Source organism: Aspergillus nomiae, assembly GCF_001204775.2.
Source record: "Aspergillus nomiae NRRL 13137 chromosome Unknown contig00193, whole genome shotgun sequence".
Classification (NCBI taxonomy): Eukaryota; Fungi; Ascomycota; class Eurotiomycetes; order Eurotiales; family Aspergillaceae; genus Aspergillus; species Aspergillus nomiae.
The window spans coordinates 687-16507 of record NW_015378248.1 but is presented as its reverse complement, the minus strand read 5'-3'; the positions used below and the strand labels follow the sequence as shown (position 1 = coordinate 16507).

General features: G+C 48.0%; 4 protein-coding genes across 4 annotated transcripts; all 4 read right to left on the bottom strand.

The window, feature by feature from the left end:
- Positions 1-2577: 2577 nt before the first annotated feature.
- Positions 2578-4173, bottom strand: ANOM_008046 (M28 family metallopeptidase; the record flags this gene model as incomplete). Its single annotated transcript, XM_015553302.1, has 2 exons — positions 2578-4002; positions 4108-4173. The coding sequence occupies 2 exons, from the start codon at positions 4171-4173 to the stop codon at positions 2578-2580; spliced, it is 1491 nt and encodes a 496-aa protein (XP_015405626.1).
- A 1387-nt stretch (positions 4174-5560) lies between these two features.
- Positions 5561-7728, bottom strand: ANOM_008045 (putative allantoate permease; the record flags this gene model as incomplete). The annotated part of the gene is made up of 10 exons (XM_015553301.1): positions 5561-5632; positions 5693-5883; positions 5972-6275; positions 6328-6491; positions 6541-6713; positions 6760-6858; positions 6907-6980; positions 7027-7226; positions 7283-7376; positions 7429-7728. The coding sequence occupies 10 exons, from the start codon at positions 7726-7728 to the stop codon at positions 5561-5563; spliced, it is 1671 nt and encodes a 556-aa protein (XP_015405627.1).
- Positions 7729-8448: 720 nt separating this feature from the next.
- ANOM_008044 (putative poly(ADP)-ribose polymerase PARP) lies at positions 8449-10755 on the bottom strand (the record flags this gene model as incomplete). Its single annotated transcript, XM_015553300.1, has 5 exons — positions 8449-8485; positions 8559-9100; positions 9150-9232; positions 9307-10149; positions 10623-10755. The coding sequence occupies 5 exons, from the start codon at positions 10753-10755 to the stop codon at positions 8449-8451; spliced, it is 1638 nt and encodes a 545-aa protein (XP_015405628.1).
- A 2242-nt stretch (positions 10756-12997) lies between these two features.
- ANOM_008043 (FAD-dependent oxidoreductase) lies at positions 12998-14443 on the bottom strand (the record flags this gene model as incomplete). The annotated part of the gene is made up of 3 exons (XM_015553299.1): positions 12998-13432; positions 13489-13695; positions 13757-14443. 3 exons carry the CDS (start codon positions 14441-14443, stop codon positions 12998-13000), a joined length of 1329 nt encoding a protein of 442 aa, XP_015405629.1.
- Between the last annotated feature and the right edge of the window lie 1378 nt (positions 14444-15821).

Sequence of the window (15821 nt, the reverse complement as noted above, 5' to 3'; positions counted from 1 at the left end):
CTGTCAGCCTACATCTTTTTAAATAGAAAGGGGATTGAATACTCACACACTATCCGTATTCCATCTCTATCAGCCTGGATACCCTCATGTTATCTCTCCTGGAGGAAGAAATCGAGCACATACCTCCTATATTCCATATCTGTCAGTCTAGATATCCTCACATTATCTCTCAAGTAGAGACGAGGGGTAGAGCACATACATCCTATTCATATCCCATATATGTCAGTCTCTATATTCTCACAAGTCAAGTTATCTGACTCAGAGGGGGGGTGGTCAAGCCCTTACTCTTTTTCCGATCTGATTTTCAGCTGGGATAGCCAACTCTGCCACCGCAAAGGCAGCAAGCATCAGGGTAGACAGGATAGCGATGAACTTCATTTTGCCGAAGGAATTTAGAGAGGTGAGACTAAAGAGATATTATAAAAGACACGACTCGAAAACAAAAAGAACAATTGTCGAAGACTGAGAGTTGGTTTGTAGAATTATTATCCCAGCAGAGGACAAACTAGATATACCAAGGACATTATTCAGAGCACAGCAATGCTCCAGCCCGAGCAACGCAAGGGATAGAATACGAGATGTCATATTATGCAGGCTTTCTCGATCGCTTAACATGCATCCACATATTAGTATTTCATATTTGGCAGACGATTCAGCTATGCCAAAACATATAATCTGCAAGGACCATGTACTCTCCCCACACTCAAACAGAGCCTTTATTTTATTTTATTTTAATTTTTATTTTTTTTCCTGTTGTGATTTGTGCAGACACCTGCAGGAAAAAAAAGAGTTGTCAGATTTAGCCTTAGTCGGTGTGGAGATCAGCGAATCTATATCCTTTGCTGGTTATTCTTCATGACTCCTTCCCCCGCGATTCAGCTTGGACAATCGCCGCCTCTCGCAAACTCACATCACGTTCGCCAGAAATGGACAGGAATATAGAGTTATTGAAAGCGATCGTTACATCGCTACGAATTCAATTCACGATACTCGGCGTGCGCGGTATCGATCACATATTATACGTGCACTATCGGCTGGCACGGCCCTTAAAAGAGAATGGTCCTGGAGAACTTTTGTCTGATTTAACCACGCTATAGAAAGTAGCTGTCTAAGATACGGGTCGCCTTTTCAACACGCATACCATGACCTACATACCAGAGCAAAGGAATGAAAAGAAAAGAAAGCATCTTTATACTGTGGTAAAACTGTATGTACTAGGGCTACTGCCAGCTCAGGTGACTGACCCGTCACACGGAGGGTGCCTCAGGCACTACATGTCCGCCACTTAGAGTCTGACCAAAGCAAGCCTTGAAGAGTAGTTGAAAGCAATTCAAGCCGCCCAAGCAATTAACTGTCCAAGTAATCTTATTAGTTTCCGCAGCTTACTTATAGTACCTACTGTATGGTGACATAATAGTATTAAATAACCTATCAGAGCCCAGACAGTTTCTTGCAGCCCTGTCCTCCGTGCTACTCCTAGTACATTGCTTCAATGCTTTGCCTTGCTCCCAACTGCGCAATAAAACTACAAAGAATATTACAAAGAAAAAGGAACAAGGAACAAAAAACCCGTATTGCTTTATCTACCTCCTGTGACCACCAGGACACGTGATTCCCATTGTATCTAATGCTGTGTGGTAAATTTACTAGCTCTTCTATATGCCTGTAGTACTATATATAGCTTTGACCTACTAACTACATCCTATTCGTAGCTCTTCTAGTCTGCTTGAACCAGGCCTGTAACATGATATATACCTTACAATTCCGAACTGACCACTATCTTGTAATACTTAACACAGTCTTAGATAACCAACCCCTACAGTAGTACCCCGGAGTGCTCCTAAGAAACACGAAGAACGCCGACTCGGGGACCCATATTCAAACCCCCCCCACCAAAATAAACGGCGATCAAAAATCCCACACTTCCCAGAAGGATGACTAAGGCGGCAATCTTCCGACTCTTTTAAATACCCCAGAGTTCTTCAACCACTACAAACCTACTCCGGAGTACTACTGCAAACCTACTACTACATTAGTACTCTATATCAAGTCCGCTCTACGTTCCCTGCAGTACTATATCCATCCCCATATCTGAAAACAACCAATACCCAACTTCAAAGATGTGCATGAAAGCGACTTGTTCTACCTGCCGTATGTCTCTCTTTTCTATTTCTTTTGTTTTGTTTTCTGTTTGATTGGGGGTAGTTGAATGATTGCATGGTTCTAACTGATTATATAGATAAAACTTCCTGGTGGGGTTGCGGGGCGCATATTCCCTCCGTCTTGGATGCGGTGCCCGAGAGTGACCGCTGCACGTGTACGCCCAAGGTCGAGCGCGATGGCAAGGAGTATCCGCCTAAGGCCGAGAAGGCCTGACTAGCCGGTTGTATCATTTCTTGAGAGGGTGTTCCGGGGGGGAGTAAGTTGTGTTTCATGAGGGGATGATGGGGGATTACTGGAGTCGGGGTGGGGTTCTTTTGTACTTTGTTTATACTTCATGGTTGAGAAAGAATATATTCTTTTTTATTTTTAACTATTCTTGTAACTTGAGTTAGGTAGACGATGGTTACTATAGAACTACGCCTCAACTCGAGAGTGCCAGCATCCCGACCCCGAGACGTGAGCGTGCGTCTTGGGGGCTCTCTTGCCGAATGGTCTTATGCTGCGCGCGCGGCGGTGGAGGGCGGAGGTGGTGTTCCGCTTGGGGATCGAGGACAGGTCGTTGGCATAGGTGGCGACCGCAAAGGCCGTGGCCTTGGAGTTGATCAGGAAGGCGTCGTGGTTGAGGTTGGTCATGTTGTCTCCCGCGGCATGGTAGTTGGCGTCGTACGCCACGCCGGCCTCGCCGCCCCAGCGGCTGGCGTTCTCCTCGGACATGATGCCCTCGGCACCCGTGAAGATTCCACCGGCGGGGATCCCGTTCAGGATAAAGGCCTCGTAGTCGGAACGTCCGTCGAATTGGGTCGGGATATGAGCCAAGTCCTTGGAGTCGAAGTAGTCTTCGAACAACTTCTCGATCTGGGCGGAACCCGCCGGTCCAGTCTGGTTGAACGCCGATCCATCACCGTCATAGATCATAAGGGCGTAGTTGGGCGACGCGATCATATCGAAGTTCAGGTACAGTCGGATCTTGTTCAGCTCGGTGGCATTCAGATGGGAGACGTAATAGTCGCTGCCCAACAGGCCGAACTCCTCGGCCGTCCAGAAGAGGAAGCGCACAGCATTCTTGACGGAGTACTTGGTCAACGCTTTCGCAATGACCAGATTGCTAATGATGCCTGAGCCATCGTCGTTGATCCCAGGGCCCGCCTCGACCGAGTCCGTGTGGCCACCCAGCGTGACCACATTGTTCGGATCGCCGCCCTTCGTCTGCGCGACCACGTTATACGTCGTACGGTTCTCCTGCTTGCTGTCCACCCAGAGATCCACCGACACCGATCCAGCCTCCGCAAGCTTGATCAGCTTCTGGCCATCCTCCAAGCTGATCCCGACAATGGCCGAATACGGACCCTTATCACTCACCGCCGCGCCCAGGGTGCCCGCCATGGAACCGGCAACGTTGTTATAGACAATCGACGCCGCGGCCTTGGCTTTGGCCGCGAGAACCGACTTGTCGCCGAACGGGCACTCCCCACGCTTGATGAGGGCGACCTTGCCGGCGACATCGGATGGGTAATCGGCCTCGGTACATCCCAGGTTCTTGACGACGGCCACATCAGCGGTAACCTCGACGCTGGGACTGTAGGTCATGGTATTCGCCTCGATCTCCTCGTCGCCGACCTTGAGCGTCTGGTCGGCATTGCTCCACAGGTGGACCTGGGGCTGCTTGTAGACATCGTAGTAGCCCGTCTTCTTCAGCTCCTTGTAGAGGTAGTTGACGGTGTCGTCGTGGGCTTTACCACCAAAGACGCGATTGCGCTCGGGGTAGGCATAGGCAAAGTCCTCGAGTTTCTGGGAACCCTCCAGCAGGTCTTTCAATTTAACATCCTCAGGAAACGTATCCTATGAACCATTAATTACGACCAACATACAACAATCAACCACCAAAAAAGCAAACAAAAAACCAGAGAGGAAAAGAGTAGAAAGAGAGAAGGAAAGAAAACCCACCGGCGAAACAAGGGCCCTCCCAGCCAGCGCCCCCGAAAGCAAGGAAGCGCACAAAAGCGACCTCATAACGATAAGGTAGGGCAAATAAAAATAACTGAAGCTAAAAACCAATCCCAAATCCAAGGAATGATTGAATCCGCAACCCTAATGGAAAAAGGAAAGCAATTCCCCCGGGTCCCCAGTCTACTTTAAATATCTTTTCCAGCAGCACCCCCCCCAATCGCGACTGCCCTTTTAATTTCCCCCCCCTCTTGTCAATCTCTCCCCCGTCAATGCGACTCCAAGTCTCTCAACGCCATCCGGCGACAAAAGCACGCATCGCATCGTGAGGGGTCAAGCGGCCAAGACCTTGGCAGAGATAAGAGTCGGACAGGAACGAGCCAAGTTGAGGGGCATGCCGACGGTCCACGCCGGAGGAGAAGACTTGGGTTGCACTGGCCAAGCCGTGGCATGGTTGAAATGAGTACGAGGGGGTTTCGCCGGGAAAGTTGAATCTTTTGATTGCTCGGCTTGGCTGAACGGCTATCCTTGCTTTTTTGAGATTGGCATCGGCGGGTGCCAGCCGTTTTATTGGTTTCTGGGGGGAATGAGGCGAGGAGGTCGCCTCCCACTAGTACAGGTTTGTGGTTTTTGTTTCCTTGTCTTTGTCGGCGTGCTGGGGTTTCCTTTTGGGTTTAGGTTAGGGTTGTGGGGGAGGTTGAATGTATGTAAGATGGATGCATGGATGTAGTAGTAGTGGCGAGGGTCTGGGCGGGTCTTTTTTTTCTTCGGGTTCATTTATTTTTATCAAACTGTACATATTGAGGAGGGTAGAGATGGGCAAATGAGGAATGCTTCAACCCATCCCGGCTGCATATGTCCAGGGTTACTCAACTTCCTCTCCTTGTCGGTATCTACAGCATCACCCGGTACTGAGACATCACACCCACCAGCTGGCAATATCCTTTTTAACCAATAAACAAGACAACATTTCAAAACACACAATCCAATCTAGGAGTAAGATATCTATCGAACCAGAACCCCACACACCAGCTTTCTCCAAACTTTCAATCCACATCCACGAACCCGAAAAAAGCAGATGTCGTCGCAAGAGACTTAAGCATGCATCACCCTAGCAAGGATCGCCAGATCTAACAGAAAGAGTCTATTCATCTCCAAGGGTCCTCGCTGATCGGCAGGGGAACCTGGTTCGCCAAGATATGAAGGTATATTGAGGCATAGTGTTTATTATCTACAAACTAGGTTTGGAGTGTGTTCTGTTTTTTGTGGTGAAATGGTGTTTTCATTTACTGAGTAGATCTCATTATTTCTCGGTGTACTCCGTAAAGGAGGGTAGATTGCCATGATATGCAGTTCGAATCAAAGAATGAACATCAGATCATGTCCCTGATCTAAACCACGGACATAAACCCCCCGAAAGAAAAACAGCCCCCCCCAGTTGGACATCACCCCATCAATGCGCAAACCGGAAATCCAGCCTCTTACTCCCCGTATCAGTCGTATTATTCAAATAATCCTGTCGTTGCTATACCACCATCAGTAACAGTTCCACAACCAAAAAAAAGAAATGCAGAAAGAGTCTCACCTCCTCTGTCATACTATTCCACACCCTTTCCCGGTACCGATTCCTCAACACATAGTACACCTTGGTCGCGATGAAAAGCAGAATGCCCAGGAGATTCAGGGCCAAGAGGATGGCGTTACCCCGGCGGTACTTCGGCTTGTCGTCTGCTCGGTAGACGTTGTTGCCGATGATGTTGCCTAGTTGGACGCACACTTTTTGTGTCTCAATTAGTATCGATGCCATATATGTATTTCGTCTGGGAGAGGGTAAGAGAAAGGTCAGGGGGGGAAGGAAACTCACTATTATATAGTGCTGCCGAAACAGTCCTGGTGCCGACGTTGTTGGAATTCTTCGACGCCCAGCCTACAACGATCGCATGGCAATAAGGGTAAGAAAGCAATACCGTGACAACGGCATACGTGCCCCATGCGTTCTCCATGGTCCCGGGCCAGAAGCGCAAAGCCACGATGCAGGGTAGCGTCCACACCAATTGGAGCATGGAGGTAAGGGAGCGCTCGTTGAGATAGCCGCTGAGTCTAGTCAGGGCGAGCAGCAGGATGATGTGGCCTACGCTATTGGGGATCGTGAGGAGGTTTGTTACGAACTATTTCACCTGTGTTAGGTTTAACTTCGATGGGTATAGGCAGGGGACGCACGGTGTTAAACCCGAGATCCTTTAGGGTCAGAGTGATGTAGGACTTCACGGGTACCATCGGGGTATAGGCGATCAGGCCGATGAGGTAGATGGGCCAGAGATCGTAGTCACAAAGGGCATTCCAGAGGCGGCGGGGAGTGATTGCTTGGCGGTTGTGCATGTCTCCTGTTCCCACTGTGAGTTGTGGGCTAGGGTTTGCGTGTAAGGGGGTTACCTTTTGAGGGGTCGTCTCGAAGGACGCGGTTGACGACGATGCGCACTTCGCGGTCGGTGAACCAGCCCTTTGGACGGAACCATTTCTTCGTCTCGACTGCTGAGGCGGGCATTCGGAAGAACGAGGCCAGTCCGATGAGGAGGGTTATCAGGCCTTCGATTAGGAAAAGCCATCTAAATAGGTTAGTATCCGTTTGTCGGTGCAGGGAACGGTACTGACCTCCATCCAGCCCATCCAAGTACGCCGCGCATGTGGAGGATGCCGAATGCCATGAATGATGTGACGATCGTTGTCACGGACAGGGCGGTCCAGAAAATACTATCTCTCATTAGACACTCAATCTAAAACTGGCAAAGAGAGCTGTACCTGAGCCGAGTCGGGAGTTCTTTGCTCGTATAGAAGTACGACAACCAGAGGACGATATCCGGGATGAATCCACCCTGTAGTCGTGTGAGCTTAAACACTTCATATGGCAGTGAAACATACCTCTAGAATCCCTAGGAGTGCCCGCGTCGCATAGAATGAAGACCTCCCCGTCAGACCAGCTTGACAGGTGGCTACTATAGACCACAGGGAAATCTGCATAGGAATCCATCGATCGGGGCCGATCTTCTTAGATACCAACTGAGAGGGCAGCTCAGCTAGGAGGAATGAGATATAGAATATAGTATTCCCCGTGTTATAGTCTGCATATTGCTTCAATTAGACGGCGGTCTCTTCATAATTCCACGGAAAAACATACCATTCGAAGAAAGATTGAGATCATCCAGCAGATTATCGGACACAGCCTGAACCAAATTCCCGCGGTCGACCTGCAACCCGAAAAACATCACACACTATACCAACCATCAGTCATAATGAAACAGCCAAAACATGTGAAAGACCTACAGCCCACAGACAAACCCTCCAATCCAACTTGCGCACCAGCGCCCTCTCCTCCTCCGGAGTCCAAGTCAACGTCGGATCAAACACATGTCGACATTCATACTGCGCCTTCTCATAGATCAACGCATATCGCTCCGCGACCTCCGGATCAGCGAAGGGATTATTCGCCTGAGGATCCGTGGACTCCTCATACGGCTGTGTCTCCACCTGATAGGTACCCTTGGGATCGGTCGCTGGTTCGGTGTAGTAGTGCCCGCTGTGATCGTCGACCAGCTTCTGGGTGACTCCCTTGTTGGTGGCCATGGTAGGACTCAAGCTCTCAAAGCATGTTCTAGGCATTCTTGTCGTTCTGGGCAGCCGAGCACATTGTTATATGTGGAGTGGGAGACTGGGGAACCATGTCTTGGGGTTTGGCACGCCATATGCCGGTACTGTTGCGTGTAGATAAGATCTGCTGCCGGTTGATTTTATTTTTCTTGTTTCGTGGCCAGTTATCGTTCAGTTTGGAAATATACTAGTTTGTGCCAAGAGGTTTATGCATGTCTTGATAGGATGGTAAGGTGGTTTTGTTGTAGGTATCCGCGATGATTAAGGTGCAGTTTCGTTTGCTGGTCAGTAATTAGTTGGTATTATTTGACAAATGAGTCTATCATGGTTACGGTTAGGTTCAGAATTAACAAAACCAATTATTTTCCTCCAAGGAGAGGATATTCAGATTGTTGATCAAGTGCCGGAATGGCATCATCGTCCCTCAGGATTTGATCAACTTGGCGTGGGCTTGCGTGACCTTTTTGCACGTTGGCGACATTGGAGTGTCAGAACTCTGATTTGAATGTCATATTTCAGTTTTCCAAGTCAATTTTGTAATAATAATGCATTGTCTCATCAGGTATCGTGCTATTGTACAAACCACGGATATGTGGAAAAACTGCGACGAAGATAAGCTTCAAGCACAAGTATTGGCAACGAAAAAGATTCTAGCCCGAACGCCCTCGCTTTCGCTCACTAGAACTAACAGACATATTAAAGAGCATAACCTCCAAACTCCCGCTTAAGAACACTAATAAAACCAAATAAAAGAAACCATCGAAGAGCCGCCTAGTAATTATCGCATGTGCACTTGGAATAGATACTTCTGGCGGATCTGAGCGACGTCGTACACAATGTATTCGTTGTACATCAGTGACTGGGCGTTGGCGCTCTTCGATGAGGCAGAGACATCCGGCATTCTCACCCCTTGCAGCTGCGAATTGACACTCCCAGCATCCTTCCAAGCTGCCGGGACAGTTCTACCCTTACCGAGAGTCGCAATCTTGCCGCCCTTTTTGGCATCTTCCCCAGCATTGTAGTTGCTGTGGTCCAATTCAAGCATGGGGTCTCCGAGTTCAACATCGCAAAGCAGAAGTAAAGCCATACCACCGCTGTTGTAGGAGCAGCAGTAGTTGGCGGATTTGCTGGACATGTCCGCGAAGTAGACACCTTTGCCAAACATGTATCCGCTCACAGGGGCTTCTGGCGGCGCAATGCGCAGACCTTGGCTCAAGATACCACCGAAATTAGTGCTACGGGATCCATGCCACAAGAGACGGCGGTCGCTGTTCTTGATTTTCCCATATTGGGAAGAATGGAATCGATCATTTTCACCATCACGCTCAATGCGGAAAATATTGACGACCTACATCTAGTCAGTACTGTAGCATCGTGACAAAAAAGGCCAAACTCACGTTATAGCGGAAATGATGAGTAGAGGCGCGCGACTGGTTGAGGTAATTCTCCAGCTCAATGAATTCAGTAGAAGAGTGGTCCACTGTTGCGCATTAGTAAAGGTTTGGCCATATTCTAGGGAACTCGTCTAGGCAGATGAGTGAAGGAGGGACATACAAGGAGTCATCTCTTGCAATTTTAAGCTCTGGAACTGACGGTCCAACTGGTGGATCGTGTCGGCATCCTTCGACTCTTTCATGATACCGTTTGCAACTTCCATATCTGTCAAGGCCTCAAGAAGCTCAATCTCCTTTTTAATATGCTGGTCGGAATTCAACACGGGAGGTCGGTTACGACCGAACACGTGAGGGATAGTAGTAAAGTATTGGTTGCTGAGGTCCTCCGCAGCTGCATTGAAGGATGTGCCATATTCAGTGGCTGCCAGATTGGGATCCGCGATGAGCTCGGAGAGTTCCTTCAGCTTCAAGAAACCCCGCCTCAGAGTTCCCTTACTCAGCTTTCCAAGTGGCAACTTCTTAGCGTCGTAGTCCATAGAAGCCATTGTATTCATGAAATGGTTCGGATTGAAAATGAAAGACATGAGATCCTGGACCTCGTCAGGCAGCTCACTCTTCACGGTTGGCTTCTCTTCGTCGCTCTTTTTCGCTGTGCCCTGATCTTCATCGTTTTCTTCATCAGAGTCCTCTTCGTAGTTGCGCTCGATGAAAGTGTATTTGCCCTTCTTTGGGGGGTCCAGTCTGTTATCCCAGGATAGACCCGATTTGTCTTTGAATTTCTTTTGGAAATGAATCTGTGCCTCAGAAAGATCACCACCTCCCAGAAGACTATGTTGGCCAGACTCGCCCACTCGGCCCCATCGGGTCCAGGCTTTGAAGTTAGTTCCAGACCTGTCAACCAACAGTTGGATGCGGTAGAATTTGTTGGCGTTATTGGCAGAAACAGTCTGGTTGAGAGTGGCATCCCAAATCAGCCCTGCTGGGTCAATGTACACTGAAAAGCCTATCACCAAAAGCGTTAGCGCTCTGTGGGCGTGGGGTACATATATACAGCGGCATAATAGCTACCTGAGAGATAACAGCCCTCGTCAACTGGAACATTCAAAGTCTTAGATCCCAGTTTCTGTGCATCTTTGGGCTTTTTATTCGAACTGTCCTCACTGACATCCAGCACTTCTTCGAGCGAACGTTTCTTTTTCTCTTTTTGTCAGTTTCTTCGTCGTCCTTTTTATCATCTGCCTTTGCATCCTTCTTGCTGAGCAAGTAAGGCTTCTCAGGGATTGGTTTCTTTGCGTCTATAGACTCCACCAGCCAATCGATGGAGACAATATTGCAATTGTAGACATTGCAAGCTTGTCTGTCTGTGTAAATTATAATCAGCCGAGATACCAAGGATAATGGTCGAGAAACATCCGTGCGATTGGAGCAGAATGGACAGTAAATCAAGAACATAAGGGAGTCTGACGAGGCACTTACATTTGGAATTGTTGTTATCCACCTCTCTCTGGCTGGTCACCAGATGTGTGCAGTCACCTGTCACGGTAGTGCTGAATTTTGCACCCTGACCTTCCACGAGCTTCTTCACATCCGCTGTAACCCAAAATAGCATCGGTTAGCTCGATGCTCTCAACGCTCTGCGTCAAAAGGAAACCTGCCTTGCTTATAGCCAGAAAAGCCCCCAGCAACAACGACAACAACGTCTTGGAATAAATTCTTCTTCGGCGGCATGGTTCCAATTAAGTCTAGGAATGGATAATACGAGATGAGGGTAGAATCCGAGGTGAAAGAAACAAATGATGTAATAGAGCGATAATGAGTCCGTTGCTTGATGGTGTAAAAGTATGGTAATGGGATGGAGAAAGAAAACTGCGGTCTGATGTGATAGGGAATGGCTGATTTAAAGAAGAACAATGAAAGAAATGCAAGGGGAAGGGAAGTTAACTTGATTGAGAGATGACTTTGGCAGAGTGAAGAAGCGATACTTATCCAATCTCTAGGGGTCCTGCGACGGCCTGGTAGCCTTAGCCAACAGGCCACTAATGGCGGCTGCTGCCTTGTGGCCGACGGATCTGAAGTTTTATTGGCAGCGGCAACCCCAGGTCTCAGGCACCAGCCCCACAGCATTTCCGACTGCCTGGAACTTTTCCCAAATCGATCGTGGCTCTTATCGAGATTGATGAGGACCTACTCCAGAGTCCAATGGGGGTCAGAAAGTATTTGACCCCCAGTACTTCCTCGGGTTCACCGCTTCAGACTCTTTGTTAGTAACTCTTTGTTAGTAAAACTACAATGGCCTGTTTTGTATGTGGTTACATCAGGCGGTCAAAGGCCCTTGATATAGGGGTCAAATACTTTCATCGTACCCCTTTGTGCCTCAAACACGCGGCACGACAGATTAATATATCGCATATCTTTGTTCGACTCATATCCTTGTCCTCGGTTCCTATAATGTTCGCGGCGAGTAACTCGCAACATGAAGAGAGCGGAAATATATATTATTCACAGCACACCGGCGGAACAACACTATAAAACACCTACAATTTCCAGTACAGTATAAGGGCCTAGTTAGTAATTCCATATTTCTTCAATTGGTATACAACTCTGAGTCAAACCCACTTAAACTGCACTACAACCTTTGTTCACTGCTAGGACATATAGTATCTACTTGGTTTTCGTTTGAGCTCAACAAAACAACTTAGCAAACACAGAGTTCATCGTATGTCTAGAATATGCAGGGTATAATTAAGCTTCATGGAAGTAGTCTAGAGTTCTTATTATATTCAGAAGGAATGAAGGGATGAGACCACGAATTGCTGACGTCAATCTTCCAGATATTCAAATTGCATCCTCCAAGCCCAAACCGAGGCCAACAGACCATCAGTCGGAAAAGCGGTGCGGGGGGATAAGGGGATCGGAAGTGCGATCCCCAGGACTTCCGATCGACAAACATGTCAAACAAACCAAACTTCAGCACTATGTCAAATGTCCTTAGTTGATTGGCCAACGAACCGCAGCCTGAATTGTGGATGGGGGATCAATAGCAGTGGAGCCAATCAATTCCACCCACGACTTGGAGACATCCTGTGCAGTGTTTGCTTTTACTTCTACACAGTTTGTTAAGGATTAATAGTATGATAGGTAAAATTTTAATAAAAGAGAGAGAATGGTCAAATGGCTTGAAATGAATTTTTATCGTGTACTGGTAGACTTCTCAAGTATCCTTTGATTTGTGTCTCTACCCTCACTAGTGCAATCAGCCAAGAACAATCAATCAATCAATCATGCTCTTCTACGATACAGCTCTCCTACCTTATAGCCCGATTGAAACCTTGTTAAATCCTTTATCCTCCATATGGCGCGGGCTGTTTCCTACAAGTTTATCACAGCGCGAATGTGATCAGATAACCGGAACTGAATCAGCTACAGTAACATCAAAAGAGGAATGACCTGGCTTGAACAATGGCATCTTAACATGGAGCCAATATGTACATCTGTGAGTCATGCTACCAATACCGCAGTTAACTTACCACTGGGACTAATTATATGTTTTTTATAGACTCCTTTTTTCTGGAACTAGATTCATGGCAATCTGTATTTTGTATATGAAGTAGTAGTCAGCAATCACTCCCAACTAAGGTCTGAAGAAGAGAGAACTATGCCAAATCCGAAGTTTCTAACTGTTGCTTCAAGCTTTGACGTTGCCTGTGCTTTCAATATCTCTTGAAATCATCTACCCATGGCTGTACATATATCACTGAACAAAAACTAGATGCGGAATGATAGATACACTTCCAAACGATCGCTCCAACAAGACACCGAAAATGCAGGGTTAGTAAAAACAATTCTAAACTCTATATCGAGGCCTTGGTCACGCTAGACAGCCTTTTCTCTAAACACTTCGTGGCATCTGCACACATTTGAGGAATGTCCACATTGCCAATAACGCCGTTCCGATAATTGATCGCTTCCTCAATCTTCTTGAAATCGCTCCCGACCCCCTCGGCTCGCCATTCGTAGCTATCTCCGATAAACCGGCTGCTTTGGACAAGCCACTGGGACCGTTCCCGTCGACTGATATCATATGCAGCAAGAACAGCTTCTAGATCCTTGTGCGTTTGGACCCGTTCATCCGCTAGCAACGTAGCAAGGACGGCAGTGTCTTCGAGACAGAAGCCAGCTCCGGCACCGTGGTGGGGTGATGTAGCGTGCGCAGCATCGCCGGATATTGCGACCCGGCCTTTGTAGAATGTAGGAACCGGGTTTTCTCCAAGGTCAAAGATAGCCCACTACAGGTTATTATTAGTATATACACTACTACTTTCTAGATGCAGTACAAACTTACCACGCTGAGCTCTGCGTCTGTCAACTCCAGCAGATTAATGACATTCGGCCCATATCCGGCAAAGTCACGGAGCGCCTCCTCTCGTGTGCCTTGTCGCGTTAATCGGGGATAATCGGCCCATTCCTCCGGAGTCGTATGGAACGCAACAATGTTGAGGGTTTTCCCTTGGTTTACAGGGAAGGTCAGCATATGACCACCGGGGCCCATCTGTCACGTCATCAGTATAACAGCGCATCTGGAGAAAGCATGTTCATTGAGGATGTCTTACATGCATACAGGCATTGGAAGCTAATTCCTCTCCAATCGCCTCGATCGCCTTTTCCATCGGGACCAGCCCGCGATAAGCGTATTTGTGGGTATACGACGGCTTAGCAGAGGGATGATCTGCTCCCAGAATCACCTGTCGCACCTGAGACTTGATACCGTCACAGCCAATAACCAGATCGGCTTCATCTTGCGTCCCATCAGCAAATTTCAAGAGAATTTTCCCGTCGGTCTCCCGCTCGACAATGCTTTCAAGTCGTTTATTGAACCGCGCGATATCACTAGGGATCAGTTTAATTAATTCGTCGAGGAAGTGAGCGCGGTGAACACCAGTTTGGCCGAGGCTGTTGGAGATAGTGAATGCAATATCTTGGCGACTGGCATTTTTCGCTGTCGTCGAGGTACCCTTGTTATATCCGTCTAGATAATCGAACCACACTTTTTGTTTCGAAGGCCACAGATTCTTTGTGCAGACCTTTTCGAATGCTTCGTGAATACCCGAATGGCAAGCTTTCATTGCCTCAACTGCATTTGGGCCAAACGAGACACCTGCGCCGACTTCACCGAAGGCTTCGGCCTGCTCGTAGATGGTGACTGGGATATTTCGGTGGTAGAGGGCGATGGCGAGGGATAGGCCGGCAATGCCGCCGCCGACGACAGCGACATGAAAGGTCTTTTGTTGTGAGCACATTGGGAAGAGGGTTGTGTCTGAAATCTAATGATTCCAGCAGTAACTGGGGGTATATTGGAAGAACTCAAGCACTTGAAGCGTTGTTGAGCAAAAATTCGCAAAGGTGCGAGGCTTCCCTTTTCTATCATGCATCACGCACACCGCATCCCATATTGACCAAGCATATCGGAACGTGAGAACGACATCGGCTCTGGGGTAAGGTCCTTCGGATGGTATCGAGACCCGCCTATTCGACCCCCGTGGGGCATCGGCTTGGCAATGGGGGTGCATATTATAGGCTTTGAATCTGCCGAGCTATGTGCCGGCGAATCTTAGTTGTTTGAGATATTCTTGATAGCACGGCTATCTCGGAGCTAGTTGGCGCCTCGATATTGAGTCGTGGACATCTCTGATCGGCTGATTATGTACATGATCTTCCGCGATGTGGTATATCACCGGATGGTCTTGTGTGCCAAGGTGTGTATACTGATGTAAAAGGCTGCCAACTCTTCGTTTTGATTATACAGCCGATATACAAAATTGAACTTCCGACTCCTCTCTCCGGTTATTTTACCTCCCTCCTAGAACGTAAGTAGTGCACAGCCTTGTGCTCCTGGCTGAACAGCACTGGCAATCAAGGTGACGTGGAGTGTGGAGATCTGGAATGGACCCCACCCGACCTTGTAGGTTATAGCAAGAAACGGCCTCCGAAGATACAGTATCAGATAAAACTGGCCCATTGACAGAAGCTCAAGTATAGCTTGCTCTTGTTTCTGCCAATGAGTGAAGAACATCCAGGTATCCGCCGAGGACTACTATGGAAGTTCAGAGATTAAGGGTGTATTTACGCAGCAAGGTTGAGCCTTAAGTGAAACTAGCTTTAAGGGTACCGGTGGACATGATGAAATTCATGCCGTGATGTCCCTTTTAGTGAAGTTGACGCAGATTACGGACTTCGAGCCATTCATAGAGTGATTCGCGAACGACCCCTCGCGTCGTTAGACAATGCAACGCAACCTGACTTCACATAGACCGGAGTTGGCCTTGATCTACCTCGAGTCTCCGGGTATGTGACTTGGTCGCATATTCAGGTGACTTTGTTCGTGCAACTTCCAGTGACGAGCAGAATAAAATGAGGTCATTCGCGCAATGCCCAGACATGGGGGAAGTCATTCGTAGGTAGATTAACTTTGCGGGGAAGCTGCCCTCGAGAAATAAAAGGAGTTGTTCGGAAGAGGACGACGGCGAAATCCACCATTACCTGAATCGCTCCCGAGTCTTCACGATGTTGATTGAATACTGATGCCTAAACGGTAAGACTTGAATCCTGAATACACAGGCCGGCAAAATACTGGGGACCGCTGAATCAGGATAACTAGGAGAACAACCGGTGAACATC